Source organism: Solanum tuberosum, unplaced genomic scaffold (genome assembly GCF_000226075.1).
Source record: "Solanum tuberosum cultivar DM 1-3 516 R44 unplaced genomic scaffold, SolTub_3.0 scf00361, whole genome shotgun sequence".
Classification (NCBI taxonomy): Eukaryota; Viridiplantae; Streptophyta; class Magnoliopsida; order Solanales; family Solanaceae; genus Solanum; species Solanum tuberosum.
In genome coordinates, this window is record NW_006239286.1 from 572,012 (window position 1) to 590,765 (window position 18,754).

At 34.7% G+C, this 18,754-nt stretch overlaps 1 protein-coding gene across 2 annotated transcripts; it reads right to left on the minus strand.

Annotated features, from left to right (window-relative positions):
- Positions 1 to 291: 291 nt before the first annotated feature.
- Positions 292 to 11,544, minus strand: LOC102596834 (ADP-ribosylation factor-like protein 2). Of its 2 annotated transcripts, XM_006361527.2 has the most exons (7): positions 11,105 to 11,500; positions 5,983 to 6,066; positions 5,776 to 5,886; positions 3,984 to 4,146; positions 2,861 to 2,929; positions 1,410 to 1,490; positions 292 to 688 (listed from the first exon to the last, which is right to left on the minus strand). In XM_006361527.2, exons 2-7 carry the CDS (start codon positions 6,045 to 6,047, stop codon positions 551 to 553), a joined length of 627 nt encoding a protein of 208 aa, XP_006361589.1. In that variant the 5' UTR covers positions 6,048 to 6,066; positions 11,105 to 11,500; the 3' UTR covers positions 292 to 550. The 2 variants fall into 2 exon arrangements, with proteins under 2 accessions (XP_006361589.1, XP_006361590.1); XM_006361528.2 differs by lacking the exon at positions 2,861 to 2,929 and having other exon boundaries at positions 11,105 to 11,544.
- Positions 11,545 to 18,754: the final 7,210 nt, after the last annotated feature.

Genomic DNA, 18,754 nt, shown 5'->3' on the forward strand with positions numbered 1-18,754 from the left:
TGTCCCACAATAATTGTTTCTTCTCTTTTTTCTTTCGAGATGTTGTACTTTTTTCTTTTATCTAATCAAGGATATGGTCGCAAGGCTGAAACGTAAAGGAATTGACAGAAGGGCACCATCCCTGTGGCTTAATTTGACTCAACATGGGAAAAGTTACCAGATCCAAACATAGTAAGATTGATAGACTGAGAGTTCTTTCTTGATTCTATGGGTGGTGGTGCATGACTATTAATTCCACTTAATTCCATTAACCTACGAGACCCCAAGTACATAGCAAGAACAATCCTCATATATTATAAAAATTATTAATTTGTGAATTTATTTGGTTAAGGACAGTCACTTTTTTGTGCAATCTGCTACAATTACAACAAAAGACTGGCATATTGGGAAAGGTATTAAAAGAATTTCCTCACAAATGGTCAATTTGAGCAGTAGCTAGTAAAGTGCTCCTTACATGATTTTCTTTATCTTTACATGCACAAATGTTGTATATCCAAAAGATTTTAACAATGTCATCTTGCAGGAATCAAAATCTTAATGTAAACTTCACTTAATCAAGCATATAGATTCGCGATGCAACGTCTTGTACCAGCCAATCAAATCCCTCAAGTAGCCCGTCTCCTGTGTATGCACTACATCCTACGATTCTCCAGTGCCTGCTATTGTCCATAGCCTCCAGATTAAGCACCTGAATCAGAAGAAAAAAGTTGTGACCCCTCTCTGTGAATGTCAAGTTCATGAATAATTGACCATACATAAAAGAAGGAAGCAAGAAAAAAAGAAGCAGATCTGTGTAGAAATAGGTTACTAGTCAATTGAAGTAACTTGGAAACTACTACATAATACTTTGGCATAATACATAAGCATGTCCATTAACTTAGCCTTAGGTGACAACTATGCCCTCCAACTTTGGATGTGCACAAGTAGATACTTCAACTTGTATAAAGTTGAACAAATAGACACATGCATCCTACTACATGACAATTTTGCGTCCTACGTGGTATCCTACTTGTATTATGCCATGTAAGATGCGTGTGTCTACTTGTTCAATTGTATACAAATTTAAGTGTCTACTTTTTTTTTGAGATAAGGGTAACTTAAATTTAAGTGTCTACTTGTACACACCCAAAGTTGGAGGGCATACATGCCAGCTAAAGCCAAGTTAAAGGGCGTATTTATGCCTAGTACTTTCTCAACCACCACTAGAAAGAAGCTTCTCTCGTGATCTCTCAGTTTATTGGTTTGCATAATTGGATCTTCAGATTTTTGAACGAAACAACAGTTCATGCTTAACCTTCGACATAATTGTTAAGGGTATCATAGATTGCAACCTTACTAGTTCCAAGTGTAAGAACTTCACTTCAATATTCATTTGACACAGTTTAAGGTATAACAAGAAGCATCCTTACTTTGGCTATTTCATCTGGAGAAAGAGCACCTTGTATGTCCTGCTTATTTGCAAAAATCAATAATGATGCTCCTGATAGCCTCTGCACAGAACATATAGCACCAAGTAAAAATCATTTTCAATGATTGACATTGTAGGTTCCCTCTTTGTTGCTCTACATTGTTACCAGTCGTACCAAGCCTCACCAGAAATGAACTGTTATCTTTATGAAGAATAATCAGAGAGAATATTTTCAGCAATAATCAAGTTGCAGAGTACTCCTGGTATTGAATGAATAAAAATGAAAAAAAAAAGAGTACTCCTGGTATCACTTACTGAAGTGCTTGAATAACTTGTTAAGAACAAAAAGAAAACGAAAATAATGTGGTAAACTAACTAAAATGACAACAACAATGGATTCATTCAATAACGAAATTTGACCTTTGTGCCTGCTAATTAAAGAAAGGAGGAGGTCAATCAAAAAGAGATGTTATTAATGAGAGGGCCCCGATGCACATGTGGAAGTTCTTTCATGAATAAGCCAACCAACACTTAGCTTACTAATAATGGAGTAAGAGCTTACTAATGTATAGGATATGTTACTCTTTCTACCTTGAGTGCAGTGAAGGAGTCTCGCCTCACCCGCCCATTTTACTTATGGCATCATACACTTTCTTTTCAATCAAACGGATTTTATAACAATAAAGAAAGACCTCTCTTTTGGGATGAGTCATGTCCCTAGATGATATAGTCAATCCATAGGACATTCAAAGAAGCTATGCACCTTCACTAAATTTTAATGATAGCAAGATCTGTCATCCTATTCTCATCTAATGAAAAGGGATTTGCACGTTCTTTTTTTGGGACACATAGGATGTTACAGATACACAAAAGAAGACTTTTTGAATCGCCTAATAAACACATTCAACAACAAGGTTTATGCCTCTATGGTGCTTTATTAGTAACATGATGATCTGAGGGTGGACAGTTAGGCAACTACTTGTAAAATTCTAATGGCACCACATTATGAAACATGTAACAAGATGAATAGAGCTAGTAAATGTGCATAGGCAGTTCTGTTAGAAAATCACTAAATAGGTTCTGTACACAATTTATTATTTTCATAGCCACACAAATAAGTTTCCAGAAAAAAATCTTAATTGAGATTATTAATAGTATGATGATTTTGGCTGAGGGTGGAAGGAAGCTATAACATGTGGTGCAACTTGCATCAAACAAAGTTATAACATTCGTTACTTAAAGCCTCCACTGTGGAGGAAAATGCAGCAAAAGGAATGTCGCCAGAAAATGACATGTAAATGATTGCAAACGCTAATTAACTTGAAATAACAAAATATTCAAACAAGTGTCATAATAAGCAGAAGCTGGCAGCATTTCCACGACGAAGTCTGAGATTGGATGCGCTTTGACATGTGAATTTACTGAAAACTCATCCCCTTGCTTTTGACTCACTATTTTGCATTTAGACCACTGGAAATACTCCCTCCGTTCCAATTTACATGGCAATATTTCCTTATTAGTCTGTTACAAAAAGAATGACAACTTTCTAAATTTGGAAACAATTTAACTTAAACTTCCCAACCCTTAATGAAAAGCTTTTATAGCCACACATGTTTCAAAAGTCTTATAAACACACAAATGCCATGACAAGATTAAACCATAAGTTTCAAATGTTTTTTTTTCTTTCTTGACCTCATTGCCCAGTCAAACTATGCCACACAAACTGAAATGGAGTGACAAGCATAGGTATACAGTATAAAAAGTATGCACGCATTCTGTGCCATAACTGAAACTTATTCCCTAGTTTCTTGACCATTATGTTGCACTTAAAACAGTATGGAGCAGGTAACACCAAACCAAAGCATGCAAGATGTAGATTGTACACTGCTCAATTGTCAGTTGTTAGAGTTGGTGATGCATTTGGGAGAGACCTTTTAAGACAATGCTAAATAGGAACAAGTAGTTCCAACAACTCCATCCCCTATGTATTACAGTATCAGCTATGAATTAAATTCAACATCTTGTTTAGGGAACACATGCTCTTGCTTCTTCATGTATTAGGGGATGTAGTTTTTTTTTATAAGGGTGGGGACACACGTCTTCCTGAATGACACTTATCACATCACCGTCGCCCTTATCAAAAAGAAAAAAAAACTCCATCCATCCAATAATTACATGAAGAAGCAAGAACATCTGTCTCCTAAAACAAGATGCAATGTAAAACAACTCGGGAATCAAAATATCTCACTAGGTTAATAAACCAATGGAGAAGTGCAAATTCAATGGTTTGCTGCCTATAAACATCGTAAGAACCAAAATCATAAATCTGCATGTCTTAAAAATGATAATGCAACTATATAGAAGCAAGGAAAGTTCAAACAAGTTGTACCCTTTACTTGGCACAACTTATGAAGGACTCACACCCCTAGATACACTCGTACGATAGTGGTTAGTAGAAGAGAAAAAGGGGAATTGGATCAGTAAACCACCCTAAAAATCCATGTGTTATTGGAGTTTTTGCACAAGGGAATAAATGAGGTTCAACAACAGAAAAGAGAACCAATATGACATATACCTCCTCCTTCAGAAGATTATGTAGCTCGTATCTGCAGTCATCTAGCCTTCTCAGATCAGAACTATCCACAACCCACACCAAGCCATCAGTTTGCTCAAAATAGTTTCTCCAATAAGACCGTATTGTTTTCTGCCCCCCAACATCCCATATATTGAGGGTATACCTGCAGCATGTCAGGTTAACTTGAAATCAGCTATTTTGAAATTTCAGGAAAAGAATCTCATTTCTAACAAGGGTCAGTTAGAAGGAATTTTAAACTACTAAAATGATTTAAACACACCAGATAGTAATTTCAAAGACATACATGCTGACATAACTCTGTTTCTGTTGTGTTTTTAAATGGATGGAGCAGCAAAATTATTAGAACTGATTGAAATTGTCTCTGAAGTTTTATTAAGTATAGAGAGTTAAATAGTCAATTAAAAAACAAAAAATGTGCAAAATTCTGTAGAATAAAATTTTAAAAACCTCAAATATATCACTTAGACTTATCTAACTAAACCTAAAATTTTAAATTAGAACAAAGACTTCTCCTACAACTAAACTAATTATTCTAGTAAATCAACACTAACAAAAGCAAATATTCAACACTCTTCCTTTGCTTCAATTACTGCAATCTGAAAAGTTGATCCTCCTCAACTTATGCTTTTGTTGTTTGTGATGGAGGATTGTTTTGAACATCTTTGAACTTGCAACTTTCATAATATGGTTTGTTTGTTTGAAATTTCCACATATTGCAATAGGTCTCCACCAATAATTTTTGTTCTAGGTGTGTGTTTTCTTTTTGAAGTATCCGTAAAAAGGATAATTAACCTTTTCTCTTTTGTTTATAAAAGCACACACAGTTGCATTGTCTTATATAAATTATAAAGGCTCTTCTTTGTGCTTGAAGAACACTTACTAATTCTTTAACAAAAACAGTAGTTCAACAGAGACAATAGAGAGATTTTTAGACTCTTCTAGACGGGAGATTTTAGATTCGAATATCTCTGAAACTGTCACAAGAATTTTTTTCAACTATTCTGTCATCTTTGAAATCCTTGCCAAGCAACCTGATTCTATTAACGATTAAAAAAAAATCTTGTTATTACACTAAGTAATAGTCTCATTCTTTCATCCTAAGAGATTCAAAATCTCTTTTCAAATTACAAATCTGTATTTGTCTAACTCAATCACTTCCTTAGTAGTCTTTTTTGAGTTTTTCCCAAGTTCTTTTGTTGTCTCACATGCAATGATTTTATAGAAAATCGAATCTGCAACTGAATTTTGAATTACAGTTTTGGCATTGTATTTTTTGGTTCTCTGCAGAATGAGCTTTAATTTGGACTCTGGACTTCACTAATGAAGCCCCAAAAAATTTATGTCTCTGGCAGGATAAAACCGAGAACTCTACTTGCTATGCAAAACATAGTCATGCCCAAGCTTGAATTAAAAAAAAAGGGTGTGGTAGGTTGATGTAATGTAAAAAAATAGGCTATCAATGAGTACACGGAGGATTCATATAGCTGATCCCAACTGTTTCAGGATAAAAATATAGTTGATTAATTGACATCATAAACCAATGCCCTCGAAAGTAATTCAAAAGGTAAGAATCAAGAGTATGTTTAAATGAACCAATTCTAATTTTAGGATTCAACTAATCACATAAATATTGCCTGACAAAATACATCTTGAACATGTAGGTTACAGTTAAATGAGTAACAACTATAAATAGGAATCAAAACATTATTGAAGCAGGATAACAGAATGCAGATCTAAGAAACAAAACAGAAAGAAAGCAGAGAAACCATACTTCTGATATGTAATGGTTTTGATGTTGAAGCCAAGAGTTGGACTGATGACACTTGTGTCTTCACCATTTATTTTTAACACTATTGTTGTCTTACCAGAGTTGTCAAGACCCCTATATAATAAACAGAATTAAATAACTAGTCAATAAATACACTATGTATACAAAAATCCTCCATGCCACATGTTAGAGGTTAGCTTGTAGACTTACACCATAAGGATGCGCATCTCCTTTTCTTTTCGCTTGATCTTTCGGATAATGCTGAGAAGTCCCATCGTGATCACTCCTAGTTTCCTGGACAAAGTTCAACATTCATTAATATAAGTTGACATGCAAAACCTGATACCAAGTAATCTGTCACAGAGTGATGTCCAACAGTATGTTCTGGCTAATGATGAAATATTTAATGAAAACAAATGACTATGCAACGGTAAAGTCTCTCCTCTTTTATTTCCTTTTTTTTCTGTCTTTCAGACATTAAATGTGGTAAATCTGTTTTCCTTCTCAGAATCAATCCAAATGTACAATACATAAAATCAATGACCCGAAGTATCAACTAGGTGATCATCCAGTTTGCCGTTGCAATTATTGTTATCAAAACCAACAACAAACAACATACCAGTGTAATCCCACAAGTGATTTAGGGGAGGGTAGAGTACGCAAACCTTACCCCTACCTCGTAGAGAACTTGTTTTTGATAGATTCTCGGCTCAAGTAAAACATCTCAATAGAGTTTAAGAAAGAGAATATGAAAATGAAAGAAGTAGTAACAACGAAATAGATCGCTATGGAAAGATATACATAGCATACAGAAGAATTAACAACAAACTAGTGCAATAAGCAAAGCATAGGAAACACAGATGGTAACTACAATCGACAAACAAGAAACTACGTGAATAGTGTTAATACAATTAGTAAGAGAGTATGTAATACAACAACCTATTCTGCCCTGCAGGAAAGTGAGAGAATGCTCAACTAACCTTCTACTGTAATTGGTGACCTTAAAATCCTTATTTCTAGGTCATGTCCTCGGTAAGCCAAAGATGCATTGTGTCCTGTCTAATCACCCTCCCTTGGTACTTCTTTGGCCTACCTCTCCTTCAGGCCACCATTGACAACTTCTCACACCTCCTTACTGGAACATCTATGTTTCTCCTATTTACATGTTCAAACCATCTCAATATTGCTTCTCTCATTTTGTCCACCATGAGGGGCACTCCCATCTTGTTGGGGATATCTTCATTCCTAATCTTATCTATTCTAGTATGCACACATTCATCCCCATTTCCACAACTTTTATTTTCAAAACATGAGAGTTCTTGACTGACCAACATTCCACTCCATACAATATAGTCGGTCTAACCACCACTCTGGAGAACTTACCTTTACATTTAGGTGGTAGTTTTTATCACAAGACTCCAGAGGTGAGCCTTCACTTCACCCATCCTGCCTAATACAATTTGTGATATCATCGTCAATCTCCCCATTAACTTGAATTAAAGACCCAAGATACTTGAAACATCCTCTCATGGGGATGACTTGAGTATGAAGTCTCACTTCTATGCCAACATCCTGCGCACTGCAAATTTGTGTTTTGAGTCACCTCCCATTGTTCTCACCTTTGTCTTTGCTCCATCGTATTGTTATTGATACCATCGGTGAAAAATGTAACAATCATCTTTACTTACCTCCCTATGTAAAAGGAAGTTGCAAACAATTGTACTTGGTGACAGTAGAAAAGTGAAAGATCTTCCAGGTGCCTAGGCCATTTTGCGTGCACCTCTACTATTTCACTGGGAACTCACTACCTCCCACTAGTTCAGGTATACGGTGTACCCACTTAGTCAGATGAAAAAAAATCACCTAGTGTTTTTTGCTTTCACTAGGATTTGAATTGGAGCCCTCTTCATACTCCCCTACTTCTATGACCACTAAACCACATTCTTGAGTGCAACTAAAATATCGAATTTAATGCCATAAAATGGACAAGTGAATAAATGAAGAAAAAAAAAGAACGGAAAAGCTTATGGAAACCCATATAAATGGGAGAAAAGAAAAAAAATGATGGAATTTTGCTTGTAGATGGGAAAGAAAAACTACCAAAATTCACCTTGTTACTTCATAATTGTCAAAATCAGCTCAAAATATGAGCACAAGTAATAGTCTCCCAATTATTTGTTGGACTTATAGTTCAACAGCATTCCACAATGTATTCAGAGAACCCACAAATAAGTAGAAAAATTCAAATTTCAGTTTCATGGCATAGAACATAACTTACAAGTTACCAAATTTATACGTGGGTGAGATTAGAAAGAGAAATAGAGTCGGAGAGATAGCAGAGAGCATTACCTGGTGGCCGAAGGTAGGTTCTGACGGCAATCATGGCCGGAGATCGTGTAAATGTGATGTTGGGTATTTTCGTCATTAAATTTCACTTAGCAACCATTTGGAAAGTCTCCTTATTAATTGAGAAAATTATATAAAATAGCAAATTATTAATTCAAATTATATGTTATAACCACAGTTTCATTTAATTGTAATTCGTAGTGAACACTTGCCATTCGCCTCTCTCCCCAGCTAATTTCACTCTCCCTCGCCTCTCTCACTTCATACAAACACAAATGCACCTCTATACTTTTGATGTAATTACTACAGGAGTTCACTATTGGTGTACTTCTATGTTTATAATACCAATTAACTTTCTCAAAAAATAAAACACAAATGCATAAATTGTGTTTGTGTTTGTATAAAGCGAGAGAAAACTATATATACAAATACATATATTTTCGTCGTATACACTTATAATTATACAAATATAGATCTTCCCCTACCAGTTCTCTTTTGCCTTTTTCTCTTTCTCGCTTTATACAAATTACTATGTATAATTTGTGTTGTATAAAGCGAGAGAGAGATTTTATATACAAATGTTTTATTGATTCAATTATATACAAATTCAAATTTTATGTATATATATAAAAAGAATCATTAATACATATACATAATAATTACATATATATAATTATCTAACTGATATACATATATACAATCGCTGCACTTTTATACAAACGAGAGGTCTGCCAGCGATTTATACAAATCTGATGCTCTGTAGCAAACATAACATACAAATATGTTATGGAGCGCAATTATGCAAACTATAGCTATAACATATAAATATGATTTTTATGTTTGCTAAACCTAAAATTTTTTTTTTTTTGATAACCGAGAAATCCGTCTGTGACCCGCCCTTTGGACCAATCACAACCTTCTAAACTCTCAGGATTGCTAAACCTAAAATTTTAGTTACCGTAATTTGAAATTATGAGATGAAATTAATATTTATATATGTTATTTTGATAGAATCTCAAATTCTCTAAAGCCTTTATTTAAGAAGATATGATTTTACATTTTTCAAATATAAAAACGGTGAATACATGGATAATATATTATTATTTATGAGTTATAGACTTATAGTATATCTTTTACTCTTACATAAATTAGTCTTATTCTTCTTGCCAAAAATAACTAAATACATATATAATAGTCTCTCAATCTATTCTTATTATCAGAAATAGGTAAATACATATTTAGTAGACTCCCACTTTTTTTTTGTTAGTCCATCTTTCTCTCTCCATCCTTTCTTCTCTTTTTCTTATGTCTCCCTCTCTCTTTAACTTTTTTTTTTTTAAAAAAACAATTATTTTAGTTTAAGATTTGGTTTTGAATTGATATTATTATAAATAATTTTAACAAACACATTATTCCAAAATTAAAGCTTAATATCAACACTAGATGGACACAAATCGATCTTGCAAGAAAATCAATTTTGTCATCAATAGGATCAACTAATGTTGGTACTTATGCTTAACAAACACATTATTCCTAAATTAAAGCTTTAGTATGAACACTAGATGGACACAAATCAATCTTGCAAGAAAAATCAATTTTGTTATCAATAGGATCAACTAGTGTTGGTACTTATGCTTAACAAACACATTATTCCTAAATTAAAGCTTAATAGCAACACTAGATGGACACAAATCGATCTTGCAAGAAAATCAATTTTGTCATCAATAGGATCAACTAGTGTTGGTACTTATGCTTAACAAACACATTATTCCTAAATTAAAGCTTAATAGCAACACTAGATGGACACAAATCGATCTTGCAAGAAAATCAATTTTGTCATCAATAGGATCAACTAGTGTTGATATTTATGCTTAACAAATATATTATTTCTAAATTTAAAGCTAAGTGTCAACACTAGATGGACACAAATCGATCTTGCAAGAAAATCAATTTTGTCATCAATAGGATCAACTAGTGTTGGTACTTATGCTTAACAAACACATTATTCCTAAATTAAAGCTTAATAGCACTTAACGCTAAGCCAACCCTTGATGGACACAAACAAATTATCACAAAATTAAAGTTAAGTATCAATACTAGATGGACACAAACACATTATAGAAAACAATTGTACTTGAACTTTAGAAATTTAGAAGCACCAACCTTATCTCCTACTTTGATGAAAGAAGCAATATAGTCTTGTATCAACTATTTTAGATGTTGAGCTTCCTCAGTTGCCTAGCACGAAAAGTTCAAAACTTAGTTAAATATAAACTTCAAATATCTATGTGTGCATGTTAGTGGTTTCCATACTTCAAAGGTAAAATGGTTTGACTTGATGCTACTACTTCATGCAGCCTTTCTATTTTCATATGTGCATACATATTGGCAGCAGTGACTGACTGTTCTTGCTTCTGCCTTGTTGACTTGAATGGTTCTCCAATAGGACATGGCTATTTATACCTAAGCTCCACTTGTTAATTCTAAGGTTTCCTGTTTGTTTTATCCAGTGGTGTGTTTGTATATCTTTCAAACAAAGACGGTCTTTACGTAAAATAAATGCAGAAGAGTGCTCACTAACTTCCATACAATTGACTCTTGGGTAAGATGACTGATGAATGTCACAAATTACATGGGAACAGTATATCTTCTTGTTTCCATACAAAGATTGTTGGAATGAACTCTATTGTTTCAGAGTGTCAGTTTCATTTTGAGATAAAGGCTCAAGTGAGTCAAGAGTTAGTTTTTCTCTTGAGAGTCTAGACTCCTAATAAATCTACATTCACGGACATTGTATCTCCTTCCATCCCAAGTTTGATTATCTAGTTTTGCCAGTATCATATAACTAGAGCTTAAATAAATTTGAATAGTTTTAGAGTTCTAATATTAGAGTTATTTACAGACGTGTTCGAGAAATTGTTGGACCATGTAAACTTCAATTTAGCTTTTAAGTACTGTTATGTATGTATGATGATTAATCAAATACCTGGATTACTAGAACTTCGCCGAAGAGGAGAGGAATGGAGATGCAAGGGTCTCGCTGGCTCGCAGTTGTTGTTGTCGTCTTCGATGGGGTTCGCCGGTGATTACCTTGCCTTCGCCGGAGTTGGCTGCTCGCTGGTCAGAGAAGCTGGAGCTGATGTTTGTTGTTGTCGTCCTCACTGGAGCGGAGGAGAAGAGAGAAAGAGGCTCGCCTAGTCGGGGCTGTCCTCGCGCTGCTTCTGGACCGGCGCGGCCTTCGCTTGCTGGCGAGAAGAACGGATCGGAGGCAGCGCCCGGTCGCCGGCTGATTTTCGCGGCTGCTCGCTGGCCGGCGCCGTTCGCTGCTTCGCCTGAGCTGCTAAGACAATAGAGGAGAGTGACAGATAGGGGAGGAGGAGATGAGAGGAAGATGAAGAAAGATGGATGGCTTAGGTTTTTTTTTTTTTTTTGATGACAAGGGAATCCGCTGTCGGTATCCTTTGGGTGCGCGCAGGGTAAAACCCCGCTCCTATGCAATAGCTCGCAAATCACATAGGAGAAGTAACCCGCACTAGGTAAGCCTGATGCGACGAGCTCGACCCAATAGGCAAATCCCTTGCTTTCGCTGACAAGGGGTTTCGAACTTGAAACCTCCAAAATGGAAGTCCCAAGCCCAAACCACTGGGCCACCCCGAAGGGTGATGACTTAGGATTTTGTTTTTGACAAAATGGTCTGGTGGACCCTTATACTTGACTCAGATTGTAAACTGGACCCTTCTACTCTCTAAAGTTTTAACCAGACACTTCAACTCAAACAAAATAGAAATTTTAAACCTTATGTCAATCGGTGTTCCTCACTCGATCTGACATGGATGACACATCATATTCACGTCCAAAAAAAAAAGCCACATCATATCCATCTCATTAATTTAATTGTCACAATGCTATTTTTATATATTTATTTTATTAAACAAACAATTACTTTAAAAAAATATTTTTCCCTTTGTTCTCAAGAACCCTAACCCAAAAGAAAGTTCATTAACATTTGACAGCCCCATTTGAGCTTACAATTTCATCAAAATTGATATTAGAAGAAAGCAACTAAACTTGACACCAAAAAGCTTGAAATTGAAAAAAAAAATCAAACTTGAAAAAAAGAAAGATCAAGAAATATGAAAATTTCAAAGTTGTATCTATGATTTAAAAGATAGATGAAAATTTGTTTTTTTATTTTTTTAGAAGTTTTGCTTCTAAAGAGATAAAAAGAAGCAAGTAGTAGCAGCAAAAATCCTTCTTCAATTTCATTTTGAGCTTTCAATTTGGAGAAGATTTTTTTCTTTCGTTTCCAATTATTTTTGTTTTGGATTTTTGATGAACGTGTTGTGTTCAATTGAAAAGTGAGGAAAAATACGATTTCAAGAAAAAATAATCGATAATAGAGAGGATATGGATATAGCAGTTGAGAGATCTACTATTTTCCAAAAAAGTGGGTGAGTGGGTTTGAAGAAGAAAGGGATCTTCTTTTTTTTTTTTCTTTTTTTGCCTTTTTTTTTAAAGTAGGTAAATTTATTTTTTCTTTTTATTTAATTTTCTTAACTTTTTAATTCAATTCACGCTCATGTTTCGCGTGTGTAACACACATTTTTTCAACTCAGCTAAATTAATGCCACCTAAGGCTGGTCAATGGTCAAAGGGACTTAAAATTCTCTGTTTGTTTGAGTTGAAGTGTCCAGTTGAAACTTTGTGAAGTAGAAGGGTCCACTTTACAATTCGAGTCAAGTATAAGGGTCTACCAGACCCTTTTGCCTTTGTTTTTTTTGGTTTAAAATAGATAAGAATGAAGATCTGATCTTAGCCTTTGGTTTGAATGATATGGATGATCAAGATTTGATCGTAGTTGATTTGGATGAACGAATGGCTGAGATTAAAGGATGGGGCTTTTGAGAATTGAATTGAATCAGATAGGCTATAATTGAAAAGTGTTGAAAGGTTATAATAATTAAAATAAGCAAATGGCCATAATTGACATGAAATTGAATATGAAAGGCTGGAGTTGAAATGGAATCGGATTGGAAGAGGGCTATGAATTAAACAAATTGAACAAGAGAGGTTATGATTTAAATGATTTAAGGGGAGATTAAGGAAATGTTAGTCAATTAAGAAAATACTACATATATTAAAGTAATTTCATATAGATTAAACACACCTAAATTTAAAAACATTTAAATAAAGTAGTTATTTCGAGTTTAACTATCGATAAATATAATAATTTAATAATAATAAAAATAATTTAATAATAATAATTGATAATTTTGTAAATTAGCGATACTATAATACATAATTTTAGACAAAATCGCTAATTATATAAATTTAATTTTATTGATCAACAAAAGTTTATCAATATCAAATTTAATATATCAATCTCCTCAAATTGATCATCGGTATTTCTTTAATAGATAATATATTTCATAACTGGAACATTAATATATAAGACTTGGTTTGTTAAACTACTCGACGAGTATATAATCAACATATTTCATACTTGGATGAATTATCTTTTACATGTCATTGCCTACGGTGTGATCACTACACTTGACATTCATTCAAGATCGAACGTAAAAAACTTGATAGAACTTGCTTTGTACAGTACTTTACGATGTTCTATTGTCTATTTCACGAGATAAGATATTGAAGGTTATACGTACAAATAATTAAACAATTAATTATAAATATAAAATTTAATTAATTGTTATCCTGACATGATTTCTACGAGTATCATCTCGCATTTCATACTCGGAAAATTATATGTTAGTTCTTTACCTCTACATCATTACATGAGATATTAAGTTCATGATCTGACGACAGACTAATGGAATTTGTACATTACTCTAGAAATATAAGTATAATTATCTCCTAATTCATATCAACGTAGTTTCATACTCTAAATATGGATTATTGATGTTTTTTTGTTTATTCCACGAATTCTAACTTTTTATTTATAAAAGTATACAAAATTGTTATACTTTTTAAAACAATTAATTGTACGTATAACCCTAATCTCATAAATACGATAATTTTATTTATCATGTCTTTGTCATTTTTACACCTTAATCTCAAGTTCTACTCCCGGATTTCTGAAAAGATCTCTATTTTTTCCTTAATGATCTTTGTGACTACTTTTTCCAATGGAGTATTAATGGCAAAGGCTAAAGATGTAATGACCTAGTTGGTAATTTTTGGAAAGTTTTATAAATTCATCATTTTCTCCTCCCGAGATCGATCCCGAGTCTTTTATGTTTGAGTTTGAAAAAATTACTCTCGAACTTTGAGTTAAAAGTTGAGAATTTGGCAAGTTTTGAGTTTGAAAGGCTATGTTATTAAGAAAGTGATTTTTGGTGTCTTTTGGAGTTTCAAGTGTCATAATGGAATTCAGTCCATTCCATTAGTCTCGAAATGTGAAATTTTGGCTATGAAAGTTGTCTGTTTCAGATTCTGAGTCTTTTTTGAGGATGTGAGATTCTAAGTTGTGAAATTGTGGAATTTTAGCCTTTGGGTTGACTTTAGTCAATATTCAAGGTTTGAATACTCAGATTGGAATTATGAGAATTCCTTTAGATTCGGGGGATAATTTTAGGCCTGGTGCGGTCTTGGTTGATTTTTGAGAAGTCTCGAGTTTGTTTTAACCTTTTTAGGCGTGAGTTAGTTTCTTATGGTTTTCACAGATGTCAGATCAAGGAGATCTCAGATTTTTATTTTGACTGTTCCATTGAGTCCGGAACATTGAACATAATTGATCTGCATATGTGGTTGTATGTATGGGGTTCCGAATGAATCCCAAGGGTCCTTTCGAGGTTTAGAGTGTTGGCTAATTTTTTGATGTCTTTGTTCTGGTTCACTCCGCTTTCGCGAGAGATGGCTCGCTCTTGCGGGACTCTCTTTAGCGAGGTTTGGGCCGCTTTTGTGAAGGGTCAACCCCTGTAGACCTTCGAATTTGCGAAGAACTTCCGCTTAAGCTACCTCTGCATTAACGAAGGTCAGATCGCTTAAGCGAGACTTGAGCTTTTAGCTAAGCGAACCCCTGGTCACTTAAGCGACACCTGGGAGGATTTTCGCCTGCCATTTTTTAGGTTTATTCCCCATTTTCCATTTATGAGCTTGGAACCCTTGGAGGTGATTTGTGAAAGATCTTCTTGTGCTAAATCGTTTGGGTAAGCTTTTATAATCCTAAAACTTTATTTCCCTTTATTTATTTATGGATTCTAACATCATAGTTTGGGATTTGAATTGAAAAATGACAAGGTTTTGCAAGAACTTGAGTTTTGATCTAAAATAGTGATTTTGATCTCTTTTTCGAAATGGTTTTCACTAATGAGTTCCTATACCTTTAAACATCATTTTCAAGTATTGTTTTCTGGATTTTAACCCCCTTTTTGAAATTGAGTTTTGAGTTGATTGACCCATTTCTCTATATAATTGGTGTGGGAATTGTTGTCTCTGATGAGTGATTGTGAATACTTGATTGTTATAGATTGTGTGGCTTTGGAATTGATTCGGAAGGGGAAGACTCAACTCTTAGGGTGATATTTGATTGATTTAAGGCAAATGATCTCTTAAGTTTTGTAATCTAGTAGAATGGTTTACTTTTCTTCATTGTATGTCCGTTAGGGAGTAATCGGGATTCAGGTGAAGGTTCTTATTGCTCCACTTGATTAATGTTAATAAATAATGAAGGGATAAATGAAAAGGCTTCGTGATGATAACGACAATCTGTGAATTGACTTGTTGTGATCCTATTTGATTGATGTGATTAAATGCCTTGATGGCTTGAATGTGGAGTTGAATTACATGACTTGTTGTTTCTTCGGATGGTGTGATATTGCTTGAGTGCATTGATTGTTGAACGCTGTGATGAGACATGAGATTGTTATGATGTCGAGGTCTTTACCGATGATTGATATTAAACCGATGGGAAATGGTTCTGGCTAGTGATTGTTATAAAACCGATGGGAAATAGTTCCAGCTAATGATTTGATATAAATTCGATGGGAAATGATTCTGGCTAGTGATTTGATATAAAGTCGATGTGAACTGGTATTGGATAGTGATAGTATGCAGATGGGAAATGGTTTTGGCAAGAGATTGATTCTTGTGATTTGATGCATTTATATGCTTGTGTGTGGCTTACTTGTTACTTCTGATTAATGTACTAGTTTCCTGTGATCGATCTACTTGACATTGAGCTTGATTTACGTGATACATGTTGGTTGTTGACTTGTGACTTTGGACTATGAATATTGAGCCTTGTGAACGGTTTATTATAGAACTGTTAGGTTAGGCTATTTTCTGTGTAGGTAAGTTTGATGAGGTTTGGTTGAGATAGAAAAGAGTAGTCGAATTCTGGCTAGGTTTCCTTGTTTATTAAGTTGCTTGCTGGGTATCGTGTTTTGGTACGCACTCCTTGCTTCTACACTTGTGTAGGTACCGAGCCCGGTATAGCGTGATCACTTTTTTTAGACTCGTTAAAAGACTTGAGAGTTTGCTGCTTGTCCACCTGGGGGCCCTCCTTTTCTTTTCTTTAAGCTTTTTATTATTTAAGAAACAAAGATAGACTTGTACTTATTTCTTAATTCCGCACTTTATGTATTTAGTGTCTTGTACACGTGACTACCCGATTTTTGGGGTATTGTTTAGAATGAATAAGTTTTCCGCATTTGTCTTGTTCTTGCTTTACTATTTTCCGCATTGCTTATGCTTTATTGTTTTCCGCATTCTTTTCGTTTATCGTTGTGTTTGAGGCTGACTTATCTTGGTGGGAACATACAAGTGTCACCACGTCCATTTTTGGGTTGTGATAGAATAAATTCTTCCAACTCATGCCTCTCAAGATCTTCGATGTCGCCATCTTCATACTTCACCCTGAACCAACCAGTTTCCTTATCAAATTTTAGTAACTTTCCATTGTAATACATGTCCCAAATAACTAGTGAACTTCTCTTCCTTCGAACCATTGACCAAAATCAATATTCTTATGTGATTGTGCTCTAGTAACTATGGGGCAAGGTAAAAAGATATCATCATTTGAAGAAATGGGCGGCAACCCGTTAATAACTACAGTTGGCTCTCCAGGTATCTCTAACACTCCACGTGCTAAAGACTTGTCCACGTTATTTTCTTTACACGAAAAATTCATTTCCAGTAGACCTTCTAATCAACCCTATTAATAGATGACCAAATTTTTGTTATACAATGGAGCTTCCTATTGGAGACTAACGTAAAAAAGCAAAATTGTGTTAGCCTTAGGAGTATGTATTGCATTAGAAGTGTAAGCGTTGTTATGTACTACTAGTAAGAGTAGTAGAATTCAAGTAGAACTCCCATTTATTGTAGCCTGCCAACAACCTATATAAGGAGGTATTGTGCAGTAGTTTTGTATACAAAATATATCAATAATATTGAGCTCTTGTTTTCCTTTATGTACTGTGTTTTCTACATGGTATCAGAGCAGTAAAAAAAATGAAACCTACAAAAATCTCGTAACAATGGCCCCAAACACAACTTTCATGTCCTTGTCAACTTCGTCTCTGCATCATCTTATTGTTGCTTGTCCATTCAAGCTTAAGCCTACTAACTACTTGATATGGAGAACTCAGATCATGCAGCTTATGCAGGTCATGAAAGTAACCAACTTGATCAAAGGAGAGAGACAATCAAGTACCACATACGGGAAGGAAAAAATTATTGAAGGCAAGGAAAAAGAAGATTTGGAGACTCTTTGGGAAGAGAAAGATGTGTGGTTGAGAACATGGATTTCAGGGAATATGACTGAGGAGAGCATGTACCTCACTGTCGGTTGTTCGATAGAACAAGAGATGTGGGAATGCTTAGAAGAAATATATCTTCAAGCAACTATAAACAAGGAATTTCAACTCAAACAACAACTCTAGAACATCAAGTTGGGAGCCAAAAAACTTGATGAGTATCTAAAAGAGTTCAAAGGAATATGTGCAGCCATTCAGAAACCTGTTGATGAGGATAGCAAAGTAATCAACTTTGCTCGAGGTCTAAACCTTAAATATAGGACCTTCAGGACTGTTATGCTTGGAAAGGCACCATATCCCACACTCAACCAGTTTGTCAATTCTCTTAGAGGTTTTGACATGAGAAAAGATGATGAGGAAGTGCCACAAGAGAATCATAACATGACCTTCTCTGCACAAAGAGACAGAGGTAGAGGTAGATAGCTATAATCACAATCAGAATAGAGGTAACTCTAACTACAACTCAAGGGGAAGAGGTTTCAGACCTGCTGGATAGGGAAGCAATAGTCAAAATAATCAGACTATGCAAGCTTCATGGGACAAGGACTTAGTCTCCAATGCTTGCCAAATATGTGGAAGGAATAACCACACTGCAATCAAGTTTCTATAAATGGGACTACTCATATCAAGTTGTAGAAGACCTCCCACAAGCCTTAGCAACAGTCAGTTTTCAAGATACACAGGCTGAGGACAATGCCACGTATGTTGACTTTGGAGCAACCAACCACCTGACTAACAACAAAGGTAACTTATCTGATCTTAAGACTTATAATGGAACTGATAAGATATCTGTTGGTAATGGGTCTCGTCTATACATTACACATGTTGGGAATACAACAAGGTCAGGTCTGAAGGTT

Excerpts from the sequence above, each read along its gene's own strand:
- LOC102596834 (XM_006361527.2), bottom strand. The coding sequence starts at position 6,047 with ATGGGACTTCTCAGCATTATCCGAAAGATCAAGCGAAAAGAAAAGGAG. Across the intron at positions 5,887-5,982 it reads GAGATGCGCATCCTTATGGT|GGGTCTTGACAACTCTGGTA; the intron begins GTAAGTCTACAA and ends TTTATTATATAG. Across the intron at positions 2,930-3,983 it reads ATAATCTTCTGAAGGAGGAG|ACTAATAAGGAAATATTGCC; the intron begins GTATATGTCATA and ends TTTTTGTAACAG.